This window comes from Argentina silus (assembly GCF_951799395.1).
Source record: "Argentina silus genome assembly, chromosome: 7".
NCBI classification, from domain to species: Eukaryota; Metazoa; Chordata; class Actinopteri; order Argentiniformes; family Argentinidae; genus Argentina; species Argentina silus.
Window position 1 is genome coordinate 2,189,989 of NC_139661.1, and position 20,049 is coordinate 2,210,037.

At 40.1% G+C, this 20,049-nt stretch overlaps 1 protein-coding gene across 1 annotated transcript; it reads left to right on the forward strand.

The window, feature by feature from the left end:
* The first annotated feature begins 594 nt into the window (after window positions 1-594).
* Window positions 595-1,975, forward strand: LOC310806570 (uncharacterized protein). The gene is made up of 3 exons (XM_083672719.1): window positions 595-728; window positions 1,008-1,114; window positions 1,516-1,975. The coding sequence occupies exons 1-3, from the start codon at window positions 610-612 to the stop codon at window positions 1,734-1,736; spliced, it is 447 nt and encodes a 148-aa protein (XP_083528845.1). The 5' UTR covers window positions 595-609; the 3' UTR covers window positions 1,737-1,975.
* Window positions 1,976-20,049: the final 18,074 nt, after the last annotated feature.

Below are 20,049 nucleotides of genomic sequence, written 5' to 3' on the forward strand. Positions count from 1 at the left end.
TACAGTGAGATGATCAAAACCCAGAGGATTTATGATGACACACAGAAAAACCATGGAAAATATACGATAGTTGGAGGGGGCCCGTTGAAAGGAAAGAGGAGTGATGACGAGCAATATCTGAATGATATTAATCCTATGAACAAGATTCTGTATGGTTCCTCCTCAATAACGGAGCATGATGTAGCATATACTTATCTCCTTGGATATACTGGCAGTTACAAAAGGTAGGTAATGTAATCAGCATGTGTATAAAACAGTATCTTTAAAATGTACTACTGTATGCTAGAGTGTGTCACTGCACTGTTTTATATGCTGAGGAATTCAACTTGTATTCTGACTTTTTATCTGAAGAAAAGTTGATAGAATTGATAAAACACTGATATAAGAATAATGTAAGATATTCAGATATCTACACTACTTCTATGAATACAACCTTTTCTCTTCTGTCCCCTCATAAGTATAAAAAGAAATCGGTGGTTCTCTAAGAATGAGAAGGAGAACCAAGGCATTGTGGAGGCAGACCATACCCTGCCAAAGGGTTCACTAAAGTTGGCTTCAGGTCATCATCAGATGAAAGATCTCAAACAGAAGAATCCAAAGCTTTATGATATGATTAAGAGCATTGAATCTGACATAAATGGAGAGAATCTGATGACTATGCAGGTTCTCAAACAGCATCACAGGGATGCTCTGACCACTGGTCGCAGTGAGGAGTCTCAAAACTGCAGGTGAATTCTTTGTTACTTTACTTCAGTCAACCCTTATTTTACCCATAGTTGACTGAGAACACATTAATGCATAGTAACACTGTCTTTTTATGTGGGCAAGAAGTAGAGGATAGGGGTTGAATCATCCAATCGGATGAGACGTTACAGAGGACTTACTTCTGACTTGCATTAATTAAACTTGGTTCCGCTTTAGTGCTGAAGTTGGAAGCTGACTAACTATATTTGTTGCTCCCTACGTGGGTTTCCTACATGTAAAGTATTTTCTCCTCCTGCTCATAGGAAGCTGCTGGCAGACACACTCGTAAGCGGAGATGTGACGAAATCACTCAAGCTCTCTTTCATCATGGCTCATCCTATGGCTTCCCAACAGCTCAGAAAGAATGCAGGTGATTATTTCCTTGTAAAGAACATCTGTACTGCACGAATCGTACAGAGTCATATCGCTGAAATTATCAAAACTCTTGAGTTTTGAAAACTCACAGTTGTACAGTAGGGGTTAAATTACTGTATTTTAACCTGATAACAAAGTAGCTTAAAGCCATCATAATAATGGTAATAAACAATGTTGTCCTGCTGCAAAGATGGATAGAAAGTAACATTTGTCAGTCCAAAGTGCTGTTTCCTTGTGCATTTTATTTTAATGTATGTATGTTGTGCACCTCACAATTGCACATTTCTGATGGACACTAACAGCCACAAGTTATTGAGGGGAACGGTGTACCTGACCAGAATTAATTATTATTCTCTGCACATAAGAATCCCTTGTTAAAGAATGTCCTTGTTCTAGGAAAACCAAAACCACCTACTATGGGATGCTTTGACATGTCCGATGAAGGCACAGTGTGCTACTACAAAGCTGGCTACCTTGGGCAGCTTAATATGTATCACAATAGAGAAGGGATCATCAACCAGAATCAACTAGACATGCTGACGTCATGGGTGCGTGATAACAAGTACTTGGACCAGAATACCCCAGAGTATAAAGACGTACTTGCAGCCATCATATAACAAAACATCCCCTTAAGAAGGAAGATTGATTTTGTTTGTAGTTTTGATATATAAGTATATTGGGGTATCTTTCTTGGTGGTTAAAATCATGCTTTTATTGATGAATCATGAATTTCATTATAGCTCATAATGAGAATAATTTGTTGTTGAATCTCTGATCTAGGAAATGTTTAGTGCTACATAATCATGGTACTTGTTAGTATACTATTTTATAGGATACTACCACTCCATTCCGCCAGTGAGTCAGTGTGTTCACTGACTATGGAGAAGTAAAGAGGGTGTGCTGTTGATGTTCAAAATGAAATTACTGACAGATAATAGCACCAATCAGATGTCGCGCTGGAATTGTAGCTAATCACCATGCTTCTTTTTATGTATCAAAAGATTTACCACAGCCTTGTTGGATGATCATGTCTATACAATATTCACTGAAAGATAGTAGATACTTTATGGTCTGTATGTACTGTACTGTATAAGTGTGTGAGATAATAAGCCTGCCATTAAGACAGTATGTTCTTTACATTAATAGTTGATTTGTGCATTATATTCTGTTCATCATTTCAGTTCAATTCATTCTCAAGCATTACTCAATTTACATTTGATTTTAAAAGCGAGAAACTTTCATTATTTTAATCATATTCATCAGATTCACAATCAAATCAGTATGTAATTATACCTTGATAATGGTACTGCATACTGCATTTTCTAAATTGTTTCACAATTTTATTGGACCATAGAATACTGTATATTACTCTAATTTGAGGTTGCCAAAATACTCCACTGAAAAATGTGCAGGTTTTAAAGAAATAAAAATAATTTGGCTTGTATCTACTTGTCTTGGCAGTGACTGCTTTCTATTGAACAGAACATGCATGCTATTGATATGGACATTACATTATGATTGTGTGACTTGGAGACATACTCATCATTTCTACTGACAGGTTCATTATTTCAAATTGTTTCAATGTTCAAATTGTTTAATTTTGATCCAATTAAGTTGACCATATTTGTTGTTTTAGTCGTACATTTGACACTTGTCGCTTGTCCTTAGTCCTTAGTCCTTGTCCAGAACTGACTAACACACATTTAAAAATAATCCAACAAAATTCATATTAGGGAATACAGTATTGTAAGGCTTGACAGTCACAATAGTGTTGTTAACGTCATTCAGGTTTGGCAACAAGCTGAGCTACTAACACCAGAATTCCCTTGTTTCCTGTGTTTATCTTCCTTGCTTACTGTGGTGTATTGAAGGGAGAGAATCACCCCTCTCAGTGAATAAGGACTTGAAGATGACTGCATTCAATAAATTACATGTAATATTTAAACTGAGAAAAAAATATTCTAATTATTGGTAGTGGAGGAAGTTTAGTGAGATAGAACTATCTTTGAGATATCTTCAAGTAAGATAGATATGATTTTGGTGACCATTGAAACCTTGAGTTGTACAATTTGAACATTATCAAAATTACTTCTTCAGCTTTCTTAATTAAGAGTTTTGTGAACATTATGAAGTTGTTTTGGTGTTCCTATCTTCAACAGTGTGGTTCTAAGGATTGTAAAGAGCCTGGGGGCAGTTCAGTGGATTGAGAGACTAGTCTTCAATCTACTATAAGTAACTACTAAGTAACCGTAAGGTATACCTAACTAACCCAACAGTAAATATAATTTATATACTTAAGTTGTTGAAGAAAGAGAAAGTGAGAGATGGAGTAAAACAGTAAAAAGGCATGATACATTTTGCCACAGGTGGGATAGATAATCTTGGCAGTCTTGGCATAGAGAAGAGACATTATGGGGGACACTGGGGGTGCTTTCTCCTTTTGCAGATGCTGCACAAGATACATTTACATAGTGAAAAACCTTTGAGATATCTTCAAGTAAGAACAATGAAAAGTACATTTACAGTGACCTTTTAAACCCAATGGAATGCTCATCGTGTTAAAAGTTTGCAATATCAAACAGCAGTATTCAAGTTTATAAAGTTGAGCCAGACTACACATTACACTATTGAATTGGTTTTCTAAACATTATGAAGTTGGTTTGGTCTTCCTAGCTTCAACACTGAACAAGAGTAGTGGGGTTCTAAGAATTGCAGAGCCTGGGGGTAGTGGAGTGAGACAGTATTCAATCTAGGCCTACTATAAGTCAATTTAACCTTAAGTTACCTAATTAAGTAAATGTAATTTCTTTGCTTAAGTTATTGAAGAAAGAGAAAGTGAGATATATATAAGGAAAAACAGTAAAAAGTAATGATTTTTATTATTTTTCCACCAGTGGGACTTGAACCTGGTCTGTATGGCTGGAAGGCATTCATTACCACAAAGCCATGGAGACTTTTTGAATTCTGGCCTCCAATAATGGCGGATTTAGACAGCACCAGTGTTTTTAGAGTGTCCCACAGCGAGAATGCAGCTGGTATGCCTGGCTTGCTAGTTACTTCACTAACTATATTTCTACATTAGATTGAAGGGTGGCATCCTATCTACTTAATCTATTTGTAAAAGACAGAGCTAGCTAGCTAGAGACAGGAACTTGCTAGCCAGTAAGGTAGCTATAGCTAGCTAATTATTCACTTGCACTAGTGATATCAGTTAAAAAGCAGTTGACAACATGAGGTATTGAGGTTAATTTGCGTAATTCATCTCATAAAACAAATTACTTGTTAATGTAAAAGAAGTTGCTAGGCAATTTATTGGCTGCCAGTAACTTCCTGTGAGTTGCTGTTATGTTCCACGTACGTGTGTCTGTTGTCTGTGTCTGTGTTCTGTTTTCCCTCTTCCCTTACAGGGCGAAATCACCACTCCCATTGCTGCACCTGCTGCCAATCACCCTAATCACCTGCCATCCCAGTCCGGCCCCAATCAACTCCCTTCATTTTAGTATTAAGCTGTGTGTTTCATGCCAGTTGCTCTCTTCACAAGCTCATGCCCATGCCATTTTGACACATTTTGTTTGACACTTGTTATCCCCTACTCTGATTGTGTGTGTGTGTAAGTAGTATGTATGGTCCAGGTCCTGGGGCAGGTAAGACAGAGGCCTCTGTACACTCACACGTAGGTGGAACTATTGTCTAGACACACTAGGTAAGGGGTTATTGCCAACTATGTACATTTTGATGTCCTTGGTGAGAGTAGATTAGTTAGTTAGTCAGATAGACAGTCTTTTGATTTATGGATCTTTTCTTTAGTTAGTGACAGTTAGTAGCCTATCTCCTAGCTCTCCTAGATTTTTGTGTTACTTTCTTTTCTTTGGCAACATCCCCCCCCCCCCCCCCCCCGTTATTCAGTCCATCCTTGTCTGGTCTCCTTTATTCACACCAATGCGCTCAAGATCCCTGCTTTCAGTTGTTTAAGGTTCAATCTGTTACGCACTTCCCTTTACCCTAGTCATAACTGAGTCATAACAGTTGCTAGCTCCAGTTTTAAGTTAAGTTTAGTTTTTAACACCATGTTAACTAATGGGACTTTTTGGAGTTACAAAAAGTTGAATATTTAAAAAGGTATAATAGGTATCAGAATGATTTGGAGTTGGTTTGGAGTGTGTCACTTAAAAGGTATATGAACAGCACGGTCATCATAGACCGATGTTAAAATGCACTTTTAATTTTGTTGTATGATGAGTAGGCCTTTCAAAAAAATCTAAGCAACTTAAGATAGACCTCTCTGCACATTATAAAGTTGAAATGGTATGTTTAGTATAAAAGCTTTAGGAGTAGTAGCAGTGGGAATAATAGTAATTGAAATAAAAAATGTAAGTATGACAAATGACATGCTTCGCAAGCACACGATATATAAAACATTGTAAAAACTGCTTTAATATGTACCCTATATCCACAAGTTTATCTGTTTTCAACAATTTGTTATTTAATCATACAATATTATTTAATTATTACAAAATGTTGTAAAAAAACAATACTTGCTTCAATCGCTCACTGAATGTCATCTTATTGACATTGATATTATTCAATGCCATTGTCATGTTAGTTTTTAAACCTATATCAAGAATGTGACTAAAACATGTTTATCACTTCAGAAACATTGCTAAGGTGCAACCTTTTCTCTCTCAGGCTGACACTAAGAAACTAATGCATGCATTTAATTGTTTTTTCAATCGCTTAAACCATTTGTATGAAAGTTCACATATCCACAGCAATAACATACATGAGCGCAACAACATTTTCAGCGAAACGGTAATATCTTACTGCTTTCCAGAAATGCAAATGTTTAGCACATATTTGCAAAACACTTAACACAACTATCTACATAAGACACAAACATCTATTGAGTAAGTAAGTGTTGACAAACTAAAAACGTACTTAACCTATAGCATATAGCCATTTCCCCTATTATAGTGAATCTCTACTCCATACATTGTAACACTGATTGCTCAACAGTTCAACTAACAATCAGTCAACAATAGGTCTGTAACGTCTCATCCTTTTTCTTAGTTTATGTTTGTCTGTGTTTCATCTGTTCCTCATCATCCTTCCCTGTGTATTTAGTCTGTGTGTTCCCCTGTATCTGTGCCAGTTCATCTTTCTACCTTTGTGTCATACGTCCCAGCATTTTCTAGTGATAAGTAGTCCTGTTTTTTTTTTATTATCTCAGAGTGTGTTTTTGACTTTGCCTTTTTGCCTACCCCTTTTTGGATTATCTCCCTGTCTTTTTGAACTACCTACCTGTGTACCAAACCCTGCTTTGCCTACCCCCTTCCTGGATTACTGGCCAACCATTGACTCCCTACCTGCGTACCAAACCTTTCTGAAAATAAAGACTATTCTATTGGATTTAAGTTTTTGTCGTGCGTTTGAGTCCTTTGCCTGAGTACTCCTGCCATTACAAAGTCATCAGTAATGTAACATGTAGCCTGGAAGACAGGAGAGAATGGGTTACTGTAAATGTTTTTGTTGCCACTTTTTGTGTTCTACAGTAATGCCATTTTTGTTGTTGTAACTACCTGCTTGATTCTGAATATTTTAAATGGATTTGATTTATATTTATAGTAAGCATATTCTCTGTAATAGACACGGTACCACCATAGTACAATGTTTTTCTGCTGAGTGAAATTGTTATTGAATTGCCATGGACAGACTAGAACAAATGGTTTAAATGGACACCATGCATGATTGGAATTACCTGTAGGCTAAATCAATCTGAGAGGGTTCTGACTTCCTGGAAATCTTTGAATTTTAGGCTCAAATTACAATTCTTATTGTACCATGACTCATTATATTGCATATCACCTTTCTGGACCTTGAAGTGCTTGTCATTAGGTAACAGGAGAAACAACATTTGGGCAGTCCTCCTAGCCTAGATTAGTGAAGCAGAACAGTACAATTGATCCCTGAGTAGTCCAGTAGATGCCTGCCACTATTGTGCCCCAAGAATGGTTTGCCCTGGAAGTAGCCAAGTGCCTGAACACTGGCATTTTCACATGATTTGGTGACATTTTGGAGTAGTGGCAGTTCACCACAACAGCTGCTGTGGTGTGTGTGTATTCAGTGGGTCATTACAAAGTAATGAACTACTGAGTGGATTTTACAATACTTATTTTTAGTTTTGCTATTATGGCCTTGAGGGAGAACCATGTGCATTATCCAGTTGGTTGTAATGTTATGGGCAATCTATGTTCCCGATCCTTGGCTCTACCTATGAGCTCCAGGATACCATTCATGGACTCAAAGAGGAAAATCTTCATCTTCATCATTGACTGGAGAACCTCACCCGTGCTCTCCGTGAACTGAAACATCTGCTCTCAGATCACAGTATGCATATCCATTGGTTGTGGATTCAATTTAGTTCAGCTCATCAAAGAAATGATCACTCAATATTTCCATTATTAATTCCAACACTTCAATTCCACTTAGATGCTGAAGGCGAAGATAACAGTGACGCTCTGCATGCTTGGAACGAATGGACACAGCATGGTACAGTCGTCGTTGTAGGACACAAAAGAGTTGTTAGCTCACTGTACTATGATGCATAATAACCATTACATTCATGTACACCTGTTATAATTCCTCTTGGTTTTGCAGGTATCAGTGCTGAGACCCATCACCTGTTGGAGAAAGCATTCTGCTGGCCTGATCTACATGGAGCTGCCAGGCCAGTCTTCACAACACCTCTCCTCCTCTTCCTCACTGCTATCATCTGGCAGAGCCCTCTGCTTCTCTGATGGCTCAACTATTGAACACAGCATCTCTTCAAAAGTGGTGGCTAATACTATAGGTAGAAGGGAGAAATCTGCCTATGCAATGTTTGATCTACCTGTCACAATTCATACGCCTGTGACTTAGATTTTTTTTTTGTCACAGTCGGCGGACTAAAGCTCTAAAAAGAAAGAAAGAAAATAATATGTTTATCCCTTTTGAAATATCCTAATGATATTGTGATATGTGTCACAGCTGTTTTATGCAAAAGCTTGTTAGTCAAATAAAGTGTTAAAAAAAGCCATCAAATGCTTTCAGATTGTCTCAGAGAGGTTCCAAAGTGAGTATATTTGCTTTAATTGTGGTCCTCTGTGGCTCAGTTGGCAGAGCATGGCGCTAACAATGCTTAGGTTGTGGGTTTGATTCCTGCTGGGACCATATATACTGAAATGTATGCACTCACTGCAATGTTAGTCGCTTTGGATAAAAGCGTCAGCTAAATGGCATATATTATATTATTATATATATATAATTGATTAATTGTTTAACTTTTTTGAATAAAGACACTTTACACTAATGCTCTTTTTGTGCAAATCAATATCACCCCTGTATTCATATTGTAATACTGCACATTTAGCTGGGTCAGCTGTTTCAGTCTGAATGTGATTTTCATCATGAGTCATTGTTCAGTAATGTCTGCTTGCTGCTGATACACTTTACTGCTTCATTAAAGAGAGGGGGATTTGAATGAGACCACTCTACACACCCACACTCTCTCAGCACTGAGGAAAGTGCTCTCACCTTTCAAATTATCATTGTCCAAGACCCCTCTCAAGGGCAAGGTACTGTACAGGTATATCAATGCAATCAATTGAAACATGCATTTAGGGTCTTATCATATTTGCTTTACTACTGATATAGTAAATGCATTTGCATTATTATGTGCATGTCCAGTTCTGTACAAATAACACTATCTGATGCTTTTACCTGTTACAGTATATGTATTCAAAGCCGACAATATCCCCCACATATCAGACTAGAGTGATACTTTAATTAACATTACTTTTTGTAAACTTTACTTATAAGTAAGTAGATGTACAGTAAACAGTTACTGTAAATATTTACCCCATACTGAATGTCTGAAATGCTGGAATGGGTTGGGTTTGACATAACTGATCAGGGCTTATAAGCATAGTCATAATAACAATAATAATATTAATAATAATATTAACTGAAGTAAATATAAAAGCAACATGTTCATAAGAATAGCATACAATGTTTTGTATTAAAAAATAACATGTTCACTTATTATTATTCTTTTTGTTATTGTACTGAAATATCAGTATATTTAAATGATGCCAAAAACTGCTTCAGTATTTTCATTATATTGTGCCTTTATGAAACTTTATCACAGCCACAGCCAGGTAGAAATTATTAGAGCCTGGACAGCTATCCAGATACTTCTCCTTTTTGTGTGTTTGATGTCCTGAACTGACAATATCACATTTGCCAACTAAATCAGTCTTTGTCCAGTTAATTAAAATCACCCCCCTTGCATAGATTATAAATCGGGCTATTTGTACTTCAATTTCCATTTGATTGTGCTGAATTGATTGGGAAAAATAAGTCAGGCAGTGCTGATATTACCCATGCCTTTGAATGTGCTAAACAGCGCTGCTACAATTCTATGGAGATTAGACCAACTAATGTGTGATGCTGTTTAGTGAGGATTATTCTCCTTTTTTGTAATATGAGGGAGAGAACTGTGTGTCCATCGCTGCTTAATCGGTGATGTGTCTTTTAGTGACAGCTTTGTTGACATGCTATTCTATTAATCACTAATTAGTGTAAATTCAGGTATGACCTAAACATACAAGGTCAAATACTGGTTTGGTGTTCCCTTGGAACTCATTAATGTGGAAGTAGTCCAGCCAGTCCAATAACAAATGTGTCCATTAACAAATCCACAACAATATTGACTGCTGTCTGTTCACATGGAACTAACTCCCTGCTTCATTCACTCAGACAGTTGGAAACCTATTAGGCTTTTACTAGAAGTACCTATGTGTTTACTGCCTGGTCCCTCCATAATAAAATGACTGTTCACTACTGAGCACTGTGCTGTATGTCTTACTATCAAACAGTCCTGCTAGGACGTCTGCTCAAACAGAACCCAACTTTATGATAACAATAATTGATAAGATTGTCTGCTTTTATTCTGATATCTCATAATCTTCAGTGCCAGGTAACAGTATTGAAAAATGAATTGGGCAAAATTGGTGGGATATGTTTAATGAAATCTAGGTTAGTAATGTAACTTACTTGTATTGGTAATTCTACATGAAAGGTGAGTAACAAGAAATTTGAATTTAGCAGTAATTTCATTTTCTGTGCAAGCCTTTTTTCTCAGTGTGCATTGGTCCTCCAATTGCCACAACAACGCAACAATGGACATACTGTGTATTGTATCTTGATTATAAGCTTGTTATACAATGTTGGAAGTGGATCCTCTGAAGTAGACCATCGTCCCTGAGTAAAAAATGATCTGCCGTCTCTCCTGAGTGATGGTTTTGTGCTTCATCTATGTGCTTCATTCATTCATTGTGTGTGTGTGTGTGTGTGTGTGTGTGTGTGTGTGTGTGTGTGTGTGTGTGTGTGCGCACATGCCTGCATGTGTGCGTGTGTGTGTGTGTGTGTGTGTGTGCATCTGTGTGCACGTAGGCGAGCGAGGCTTGTTCTCATCCATTTCAAATCTAAGCATATGCATCAGATGAACAGAGGGTCTGTGGAGAGCGCTGGAGAGAGCTGCTGGTAGAAGGTACATACATGGGGTTGCTTATAAACCACCAGAAACAACTGTCACATTGGATACAGCTACAGTAAGTAGTTCACCGTTTTCGTTTCTGTATGTCAAGTTTTTTGCCAAAGGAAATGTTGTTTTTTACCGAAGGAGTACATTGGAATTCAAATTGCAACAACAGGAGATTGACACTTGAATGCATATTGCATTTTGCCTAACGATATTTAGAGTTTTGGTTGTTGTTGGATGTTTTGAATATTGTTATAATAAATCTAGTTTCATTGCTGCAGTAGTGAGGAGAGCTTTTGTCTTTGTAAGGCATCAAACACATTACTTTAATACTTGATATATTCTGCATCATTAATTTTTGTAACACAAAAATAATGATTTGATTTAACCTTTATTTATCCAGGTCAGTCTCTTTTTCAAGAGAGACCTGGTATAGACTGACAATAATCTTGTATTTAGGAAGCTACTGTATGTTTTAGTGTGATTACCTATTTGATTAGAGTGCTGAGGAACATCATTCTTTAAATTCTATTTTCAATGTACTTTCTGAAATGAAAATACCTAAGATACCTACGATTATTATTCTTAATAATAATTATACTTGTTATTCATTATAATTATTATTATTATGAAGAATATTGAAAATATATATATACATATGAAAGAGATAGCGTGTAAGTGCTTGAGATGAAACAATTCCTAATGACTTGCTAAACTGCTTGCTGGGTAAATGGTCTGTTGTGAAGCCAAAGTAAACACACACCCCCGAGCTCTCAGCAGATGTTAGCATACCAACCCACTGGCTAGCCAGATGAGTCAGGGCCTAAAGTACCCACTGACATGCATACTATCATGCCTCCTATCAAACCCTTATGCAGGTCACTGGATTTAGGTAATCTTAGGTAAATCATTTTGGCCTCTGCTTACCAGTAACATTTAGACAAAATGTGCATTTGTTTTTGTTTGATTTTATCTTTACTCTCAATTGCCTGCTTGTTGTCATTCTCAGCTTTTTCTGTTTTGTGTTCTATGAGGGAGTATATGACCAGTGACACAATCTGAGGTGAGTTCCTTATCCAAAATCTGGTGGTGTTCCAGTGATCTACTATCCTTAGAAACCACATTTGAGACCTCTCCTCTCACCATGTAATATGAACCTACCTATATGCAAACCAAAGGAAAAGCAGTGTACCAATATCACGTTTATCACCACTACCATGTGTGTCAATCCTCCTTTCATCATCCCACCAAGCAGCATGCAGCATGCAGCATGCAGCATGCAGCATGCTTTTAGAGCTTCTTGAGATCAGATATAAGTGGGTAGGTAGGTACATGCTCTCTTTTTAGTCCTACACACGATACTCATGTGCATAAACACAGGCTTGTATGAGTGAAAACTGTGTCACGTTACACACTGTGATCTGTCCATACATGGCCACATCATGAAAGACCATATGATCAGACAGCTTTCTTCCAGGGCTGATAACTGATCTTCACAGTACAAAGCTGCGCAAGCCTTTTCATGTCACCTTTATGGAGTGGAGGGCTGCAGCCTGTATAAAGTGGCTGGCCCATTGAAGAGACTAAAGAGACCAGTAGGAGACAAAGCAAGGCAGCAATCGCTGCGGTGCGGCTGAAACACAACCAAAAAAGGAATAACACACAGAGAGAGGGAGAGATAGAGAGGGAGAAAGAGAGAGAGAGAGAGAGAGAGAGAGAGATAGGGAGGGAGGGAGGGAGGGAGGGAGGGAGGGAGAGAAAGAGAGAGAGAGACAGAGAGAGGGGTGGTTAAATGTTGGGAATTAAAACACACATGCATGCACACAACAGAACTGCAAGATTGCAGCAATATTTGTGTTAGTAATTCAACTCTTGTAGATGCAAATAAATAATCCATGAATTTAGGTTTTACACACTATTCTATCACAGGACCAGGGGAGGCTGCAGGGGGTAGAAGTCCGAGGACGGACTCATTGTAATGCATGGGGGAATGATGAATGGTATTATACATAAACGCGTTTGTTTGATACCATTCCTCATTCCATTCCATGCATTAATGAGACCGTTCTCCGATTTCTACCTCCACCAGCCTCCCCTGCACAGGACATAAATGGTTTGAAATAATGCACCCTAACCCTAACCCTATTACAATATAAACAACATCTTTTAGAGTTCCATTTGCCCACTAGTCATAGCCTCACAAAATGTTCGAATGTACCATGACGCAATGCTTGATTCCCCCCCATAACATATAAATGATGTAATAGATACTTATTGATATTGTATGTTTCAGCTAGTACCATGGATGAGCCTCTCTGGACCTCCAATGCCTCACATGGAGCACTGTAGTAGGATGCTGGACTCTGTCTCTCTCTGGGGTCCCCCTCTGATGACCTCTCACGTCTGGGTGCTGATTCTCTCCTGCTCTCTTCATTTTCAACCAGCCCTCTCTGAACTGGGTAGATGGTCTCTTTCTCTCTTTCTCTCTCTCTCTCTCTCTCTGGTTGCTCTCATTGCCATTATGTACAGTACAACAGAGTATAATCATGCAACCATGTTATGCAAGTGTCCAAACCAAATTATTGCCTGGACTGGATGCCGGACTTTATTGCATATGCTGGAGCTGCAGTACTGTATGTGATTTTCTTGACAAACAGAAATCACATACTGTATGTAAGATACATGTTTTTGTTTCCAAATTACAGCTAGATACAGAGGTAGAGAGCACATGTCCTGCAAGTCTAGAACTACCAAATTATGTAATGATTTCTCCATGGTTAGAGACAGGTTTCATTAGCATGGATCCCATGCTAATGTGCAGGCCTCATGTATAATGTGACAAAAGGCTGCCTCAGCTTCATCTGTTACTTAGCAACAAGAGGCCACCCACTGCCCTGTTACCTGATGGTGTGATTTATCTTAGTTCTGAGATTGGGTGTAGTTTAGGAAATATTAAAATGTTTGATCCGATGAAAATCATATATTGTATGTTGGAGCATTCTCTTATGTCTTTTTAAAGCAATGTATTACAGTGAAGGCCACTTATCGTAATGGCTTTTAATTTACACTGTAACATCTTAAATATTTATTTTAATATTGCATTATGATACCATGAAAATGCAGCCACTAAATAATAAAAACAATCTCTGATTGTTCCATCCCTGGTTTCTGTCTCACATATTGGTGCTGCTATTCAGTGTTCTCCAATCGTCCAGAGGATGGTGTCGGTGTACTGGGTTCTCCCCTCACGCTGCACTGTGCAGTGTACGACTTCAGCCAGCAGAGGGCGCTGCCTGTGGGGTGGGAGAGAGCCAGTGGAGAACCAGGCCCAGCAGCAGCTCTGAGCCCTGAGACAAACATCCACCAGATGGCCAACGGCTCTCTGTTCTTCCCCCGTCTGAGAGAGGGAGACCTGGGTCGATACGTCTGCAACGCAGGCACTGGAAGCAAACACATCAGGACCATTGTCCAAGTGGAGAAAGCAGGTTTGTACAGTACTCTCACACCACCAGATAGGCCTATCTGCTGAGGGAATACCATACAGAAGCAACATTGAATTGTTGTAAATACAACGGTACACTTCTTGGAGACAATTTGATGAGCTTTTCTATTCGATGCATACAGAAGTATTGTCCTATGCGTGTCTGTGTTTGTGTCTAGATTTGCAGGCTGTGTTCTTCAGTCCCCAGTCTCAGATGGTCAGTGAGGGACAGGCAGTGTTCTTCCAGTGTGTGTCTGGGGACAGTTCGCCCGCCGCGTACATCGCCTGGCTCAAAGACGGGACACTGTTCACTAAAGGCAAACAGATTCAGGTATAGTTGAGGACATACATATGGTGTATAGTTTAGGTGTGTGTGCACACTCGTATATGTATGTGTGTGTTTGTGTGTGAGTATACAGTCATCTTACTGTATATCAGTGGAGGCAGAAATCGGAGAACAGGCTTCCACGTGTTTGATACTATTCCTTATTCCATTCCACGCATTGGATTGTGTTTTCCGAGGGATATGACTGACTGTGGTTGTTTCTCCAGGGCCAGTATGGAGGGGGTAACCAGAGGAAGACCTCAGGCACTCTGCACCTCTCTAACGTGTCAGTGGAGGATGAGGGGAAATACATCTGTGTCACACACAATCCTTTACTGAATACCAGCAGGGAAGGCAATGCAGCTACACTTACAGTGCAAGGTGAGTCAATGCACTGTTTCTCCCACACTGCTTCTCCTCTATCTGGTCATTTCAGATCAGTTCAGGTGAGGGAACTACAATAGCTCCGGGTCGAGTTTGTTCTGCTTAAGCCAACTCCTTTGTTTGCCATGACAGCTACGAAACAGTTGGCTGAAGTAGAATCTTCACTTCTGTAGCATCACATCCATGAAGGAACTGAATGTAGAGAGGAAGCCGTTCTATACTGTACTATCGGGACTCAACCCTAGGTCATATCGTACATCTGTTCCTTCCTCACCAGGAGTCCCTCGAAGGCTACGGATCACTCGGGGACCCGACAACATCACCGTTGCCATAGCGACGGAGGCCGCCATGCGCTGTGTTGTCCGCGGCGACTCGGCTTTCACGGTGCGATGGCTCAAAGACGAGCGTCTCCTGATGAACAGCTTGGCTTTGACCCTGCAGGACAACGGACAGCGGCTGCTCTTCACGTGAGGAAACGTTTTGTTTTTATTTTTTATCAACACTGTGGTTCAAGTACACCCAAGCGCAGAAAGCAGGCAGGACTCAAAATCAAACGTAATCTTTACATAGTTTACTCGCAGGATAACACAGGTACATCCATGAGTGAAAACTCAAGACGGAGCACAGTGTAACAGAAGCATGGTTTAAATAACTGGTAATTAACAAGGCACAGGTGTGGCCAATTAACTAAATGAAAGCAATAAGAAAACAACAAAAGAGTCTATGGCGGCCTCTGGCGACCAGTGGGGGAAGCAGCAGGTTCAGGAGCAGTCCTCACAGTCCTCAGACCTCTGTCCCGCTAAAGTGGTTTATCACTTAGTAGCTACAGAAGAAACATCCATGTTTTGCATCACAGAAATGTCCATTCACATCATATGGAACATATAACACAGTATTTCTAACTCACATTATATGGAATAGTATATGGAATGTAATTATACAGTATTCCTGCCTCATTCAAACAGATAGAAAAGGCTATATGCTGTGCTCTACATTCCCCAGGAACGTGTCTGTGGAAGACGAGGGATTCTATCACTGTGAGGCCAGAGACGAGAGAGAGACAGTAAGGTCTCAGCCAGCCTTCCTCCTTTCAGCAGGTACCATATACTAGCTCTGTTCTGGTCATAATACTTAATACATTGTAGCCTGTTAGCTTGGAGAGCCATGAAGTGGCTTCAAATGATGGATTCATGAAAGGAGGACATCATGAAAGCTTGTGAATCTCTGATTGACTTACTGTTGGTCGGTGGTGTTGTGTGTGTGTTGTGTGTGTGCTGTGTGTGTGTTGTATGTGTGTTGTGTGTGTGTTGTGTGTGTGCTGTGTGTGTGTTGTATGTGTGTTGTGTGTGTGTTGTGTGTGTGTTGTGTGTGTGTTTGCCATAGACTTTTGTTACACAACCCAGAGTGGCATAACATGCAGCTCCTCTCTCTCTCTCTCTCCACAGTGATGGGCTGGAACTTTGTCCAGCAGCCCAACAACAAGACAGTGAAGAGGGGGGACTCGGTTACTCTAGCCTGCAGGCCTCCCCACAGCAGGCCGAAAGCTCGCCTGTCCTGGTTCAAAAACAACCGACTCCTCACTCCTAAGCCACACTTTACTGTGGGGCTTGGAGGAGACCTAATCTTCCACAGGTGTGTGTATGTTTGTGTGTGTGTGCGTGTGTGTGTGTGTACTTGTGTGTGTATTAGTGTGCATGTGTGTGTGTACTCTGTGTTACATTTATTTACATTCATGGCTTTTAGCAGATGCCTTTATCCAAAGCGATTTACAACAAATACATGTTTAAGTAAGTGAATCATCTATCCATCAGTCATCATAAGAAGAAGTAATCTATGCTAAATTCCCATTGAAGACACATCTTGTTTTGTTGCTTAATCTGTGTCTGGGAAACCAGCCCTAAATATAAACCTATAACAATGAACCATGGTTTACTTTACACTGGCTGGGAGAGAACAGCATAGAAAGACTCATATGAAAAACAAGACACCTGAGACAGTGGTCACTAGACAGTCATGTTAGAGAGGACAACAACAATCTGAGGAAGTGATGAATGTGTGTGTGTGTGTGTGTGTGTGTGTGTGTGTGTGTGTGTGTGTGTGTGTGCTTGCATGCATAAACTGCCTCTAAACTGTTTGTGTCTCTCCAGTGCTCAGGACACAGACAGTGGAATGTACTTCTGCAGGGCGTCCAACTCCTATCTGCACAGATCTGTGACCTCCAGGAGAGCCAGCCTGAATGTGCTGGGTATGCTGTTACATAGCATCAATCTTCAGCATGTTCAAATTCTGCTCCTTCTGTTATTGTCTGATACACAATATACCTTTAGTCAGTCCACACCACCTGAATTGACTGAACAGAGAGTTATATTGACCCAAACCCTGCCCTGACAGTCCCTCCCTCGGTGAAGCTGTGGCCCCCAGTGGCAACTGTCCCTTTGGGGGCCCAGGTGGTGTTCCAGTGCCAGGTGTGGGGGCACCCTCTCCCCTCAGTCATTTGGTCCAAACAGGGGCGCTACATGCAGACCGGAGGGAAGGTCACTGTGGGGTAAGCTCAGCAGATTGACCAAATGAACTGTTGGCCACTTCTGTTGTGTGAGGAAATGCTACAGTAGTAGTTTGGCCCTATGACCTAAGGGTTGTTGTGGCAGTGAATGTTTGACCAGCGTCCCTCTTCTTAGGATGAAAAACGCCACCCTCTACATCCTGTCGGTCAGGAGCTATGACGAGGGCACTTATACCTGTGAGGCCTCCAACACTGTGGGCCGTGACCAGAGCACAGCCACTCTACATGTTGCTGGTAACTCAATCCTTATTCAAACAGTATGTAGAACCTGTATGATCTTAGTACTGTATGTGTGTTTGACCATGAAGTTAACTACTGTTGATATTTCTTGAGGAAAAGGAGCTTAGAAGCAGATACTGTTTTTGATGACTGAGACATAACGTGATACAGTGCCCTCCATCAGTACTGGAAAGAGGAAGCATTTTGTCCTATCGTAGCTCTATACTCCAACAGTTTGGATTTGAAATCAAACAACATTACTATGGAGTTAAAGTAGAGATTCTCAGCTTTAATTCAGTGGGTTTTTTTCCTTTCAGATTGGATTCACCATTTAGAAAGTACAGCATTTAAACATGTTTAGTATTTGGTCAACAATCGTTTGCATAACTGCCTGAGGTCTGCGACCTACAGTATTGACTCCAACAGACGTTTGGTATATTTTCTGGTGATGCTCTGCCAGGCCTGTACTGCAGGTATCTACAGTTGTTGTTTGTTTTGAGGTCTTTTTGCCTAAAATCTTATCATCAGGAAATGAACTGGATGTTCAAATGGATTTAAATCTGAAGATTGACTTGGCCAGTCAAGAACTTTCCGCTTTTTGGCCTTGAAAAAAACTCCCTAATTGCTATGGCAGTATGTCTGGGGTCATTGTCTTACTGTATGATGAAGCGCCATCTAATGAATTTGAAGGCATTTGCTTGTACTCCAGCAGACAAGATGTTCGTTAGCAAGTTCTAGTAGCAGCTATATATGCAAAAACCTAAAACCAGATGAGGGCAGATCCTTTTTTCTCCAAACTTTCCTCTTGCAATCACTCAGATACATGATAATATTTGTCTTATCTGTCCACAAGACCATTTCCCAGACCTCTGCAGGCTTTTTAGATACTTTTTTTAAGCAAACTGTAACCTCCTGGATAGTGTTCCTGATCTGTGGGACAGTTGTTTGGGTTTTTTCTTAATTATGGTGAGCATTCTTCGTCATCCACTGTGGAAGTCTTCCTTGGACTACCAGCCTGTTTGCGATTGCTGAGCTCACCAGTTTTTTTCTTTTTAATGATGTTCCAAACGCTGTTGATTTCAATACTACATATTGGCAGCTCTCTTATGCCTGCACAAATGATGTGACGGAACACAAATGACTAACCAGAAACATCTGTCAAACCAATTTCCCAATACTTTTGGTGCCCTGAAATAGGGGGACTATGTATACAAAATCAGAATAAAGAAAACTTTGAATTAAAGCTAAGAATCTCTACTTAAACCTCATAGTAATTGTTTGATTTTAAATCCAAACTGCTGGAGTATAGAGCTAAAAGAAGACAAAGTGCTTCCTCTTTCCAATACTTATGCGGCACTTATACAGGGCACTGTGTATACCCTGGCTTTTACCGTGTGTGTATATTTGTTGAATGGTTGTTATTGTTGTTGTCTCATTGTTGATTGACTCACTGACTGCGCTACAAATGTCCTTTTTGTGACTAAATATGGTGAAAAGGTGAATAAAGATATTAATTGATTGATTGATTGATTCATATGGTCCTGGATGATGCTCAGCATTCTATATACTGTATGCCAAGGTGGTCTGATACTTTCTCTCTCTCCTTGCCTCAGTGAGCCCCATCATAGTGTCCTTCATGCGGGCAGTAAGCAGCTCGGAGGGGGTCTCCGTGGTCCTCCCATGCAGAGCAGTGGGGGTCCTCCCCATCAGCTACACCTGGACCAGAGGCAGAGGAGCCTCCCAGATCTCCATCACCTCCTCCCACCTGAGGCATATCGATGGTGAGTAAGATGGGTTTGAAAGGTTGGTCTGAAAACAAACCTATGGCCTATTCCCCTCCATTGGTTGCAGATCTGAACAGAATGGACATAGCAGATGTACGTAATATGGTGATGATCCAGTTCAGCATTCTAATCAGTAGAAGGCTAAGCAGAGCCATCAGCCTCATAGCACACCTATCTGGTTATATTTACATAACATTTATGGTTCCTTCAGATGTAGGGGAAGGAGCTATGGGAATGGGCTTGTGGTTGTTTTGGGACCAGACTATGCCAGACTGATCTTGTTTGGGATGTTCAACACCATGGAGAGCATGGCGGAAGGTGTGACTTTGTGCCTGTATGCCTGTGCAGATGAAGGGGCTCTGCATATCTCCAGTGTGCAGTGGTCTGATGCAGGGGACTACCACTGCACCGCGGAGAACAGGGTGGGACGAGAGCAGAGAAGCGCTACTCTCACTGTGTCTGGTATGAACTATGTTTTTGGGATTATGTACATTACATTATAGTACAGTCAAGCACAAACACACATACAAATGAACACGCACACACACACACACACATACACACACAGAACACACGTACACACTGTAAAAAAAACAT